Here is a 1392-nt window from a genome sequence, read left to right as displayed (position 1 = left end):
TGAGAATATATAAATTTAGATAAAAATAAAATTCGTTTTATTTATTTAGTATTTTTATTTATTTTATCTATAATGTTTTTAATTATTTCCCCTAGATTAATTTCTATTCTTTTAGGTTGAGATGGTTTAGGGTTGGTTTCTTATTGTTTAGTAATTTATTTTCAAAATTATAAATCTTATAATGCCGGTATATTAACTGCTTTATCTAATCGGATTGGAGATGTTGCTTTATTAATTTCTATTTCTTTAATATTTAATTTAGGAAGTTGAAGGTTTTATTTTTATTTAGAATTTATAAATTTAAATTGAATTTTTTTATTAATAATTATTATGGCTTCTATAACTAAAAGGGCTCAAATTCCATTTTCTTCTTGATTACCAGCAGCTATAGCTGCTCCAACTCCTGTTTCTGCTTTAGTACATTCATCAACTCTTGTTACTGCGGGAGTTTATTTATTAATTCGATTTAATCATTATTTAATTTATAATAAAATTTACTTATTTTTTTTTTTATTATTAGGAAGTTTAACTATATTAATATCTGGTTTAGGGGCAAATTATGAAATAGATTTTAAAAAAATTATTGCGTTATCTACATTAAGTCAATTAGGGTTAATAATAAGAATTTTATCTTTAGGTTATGTAAAATTGGCTTTTTTTCATTTACTAACTCATGCTTTATTTAAAGCTTTATTATTTTTATGTGCAGGGGTTTTTATTCATAGAATAATAAATTTTCAAGATATTCGATTTTCAGGAGGATTCTCTAATCAATTAATTATTGTATTAATTTATTTTAATATCTCTAGGTTAGCTTTATGCGGGATACCTTTTTTAGCGGGATTTTATTCAAAGGATATAATTTTAGAATTTGTATTAATATCTAATGTAAAAATTATGATTTTTTTTTTTTTTTTTTCAACTGGTTTAACAGTTATATATTCTTTTCGTTTAATTAATTATTGTTTGATTGATTTTTTAGGTTTTATGATTGTTTCAATAGGTGAAAGTAGTTTTATATTATTTCCTATAAGATTTTTAATATTTTTATCTATTTTTGGTGGTTCGATATTAATATGATTTATTTTTCCTTTTTTTAATTTAGTTTTGTTAAGATTAAATTTTAAATTATTAACATTAATTGTTTGTTTTTTAGGTTTAATATTTGGTATATTAATATTTAATTTTAAAAATTTTTATTATTTAAATTTTTTATTTTTAAAATTTAAATTTTATTTTTCTTTAATGTGGTTTATACCTATTATTTTTTGTTTTTATTTGAATTTTTTAGTTTTAAAATTTATTAATAAATATAAGTTTTATTTGGATTTAGGTTGAATAGAATTTTTAGGAGGTCTTTCTTTTAAGAATTTTAATTATATTTATTTTTTT

At 19.2% G+C, this 1392-nt stretch overlaps 1 protein-coding gene across 1 annotated transcript; it reads left to right on the top strand.

Annotated features, from left to right (window-relative positions):
- Positions 1-39: 39 nt before the first annotated feature.
- On the top strand, positions 40-1080 carry LOC128896195 (NADH-ubiquinone oxidoreductase chain 5-like; the record flags this gene model as incomplete). Its single annotated transcript, XM_054159399.1, is given in 1 exon segment — positions 40-1080. A coding segment is annotated over 1 exon segment (1041 nt), but the record flags the coding sequence as incomplete, so codon positions are not given.
- Positions 1081-1392: the final 312 nt, after the last annotated feature.

The sequence above is a fragment of the Hylaeus anthracinus genome, unplaced genomic scaffold (genome assembly GCF_026225885.1).
Source record: "Hylaeus anthracinus isolate JK02 unplaced genomic scaffold, UHH_iyHylAnth1.0_haploid 8269, whole genome shotgun sequence".
Classification (NCBI taxonomy): Eukaryota; Metazoa; Arthropoda; class Insecta; order Hymenoptera; family Colletidae; genus Hylaeus; species Hylaeus anthracinus.
This window is presented reverse-complemented; position numbering and strand designations above follow the sequence as displayed.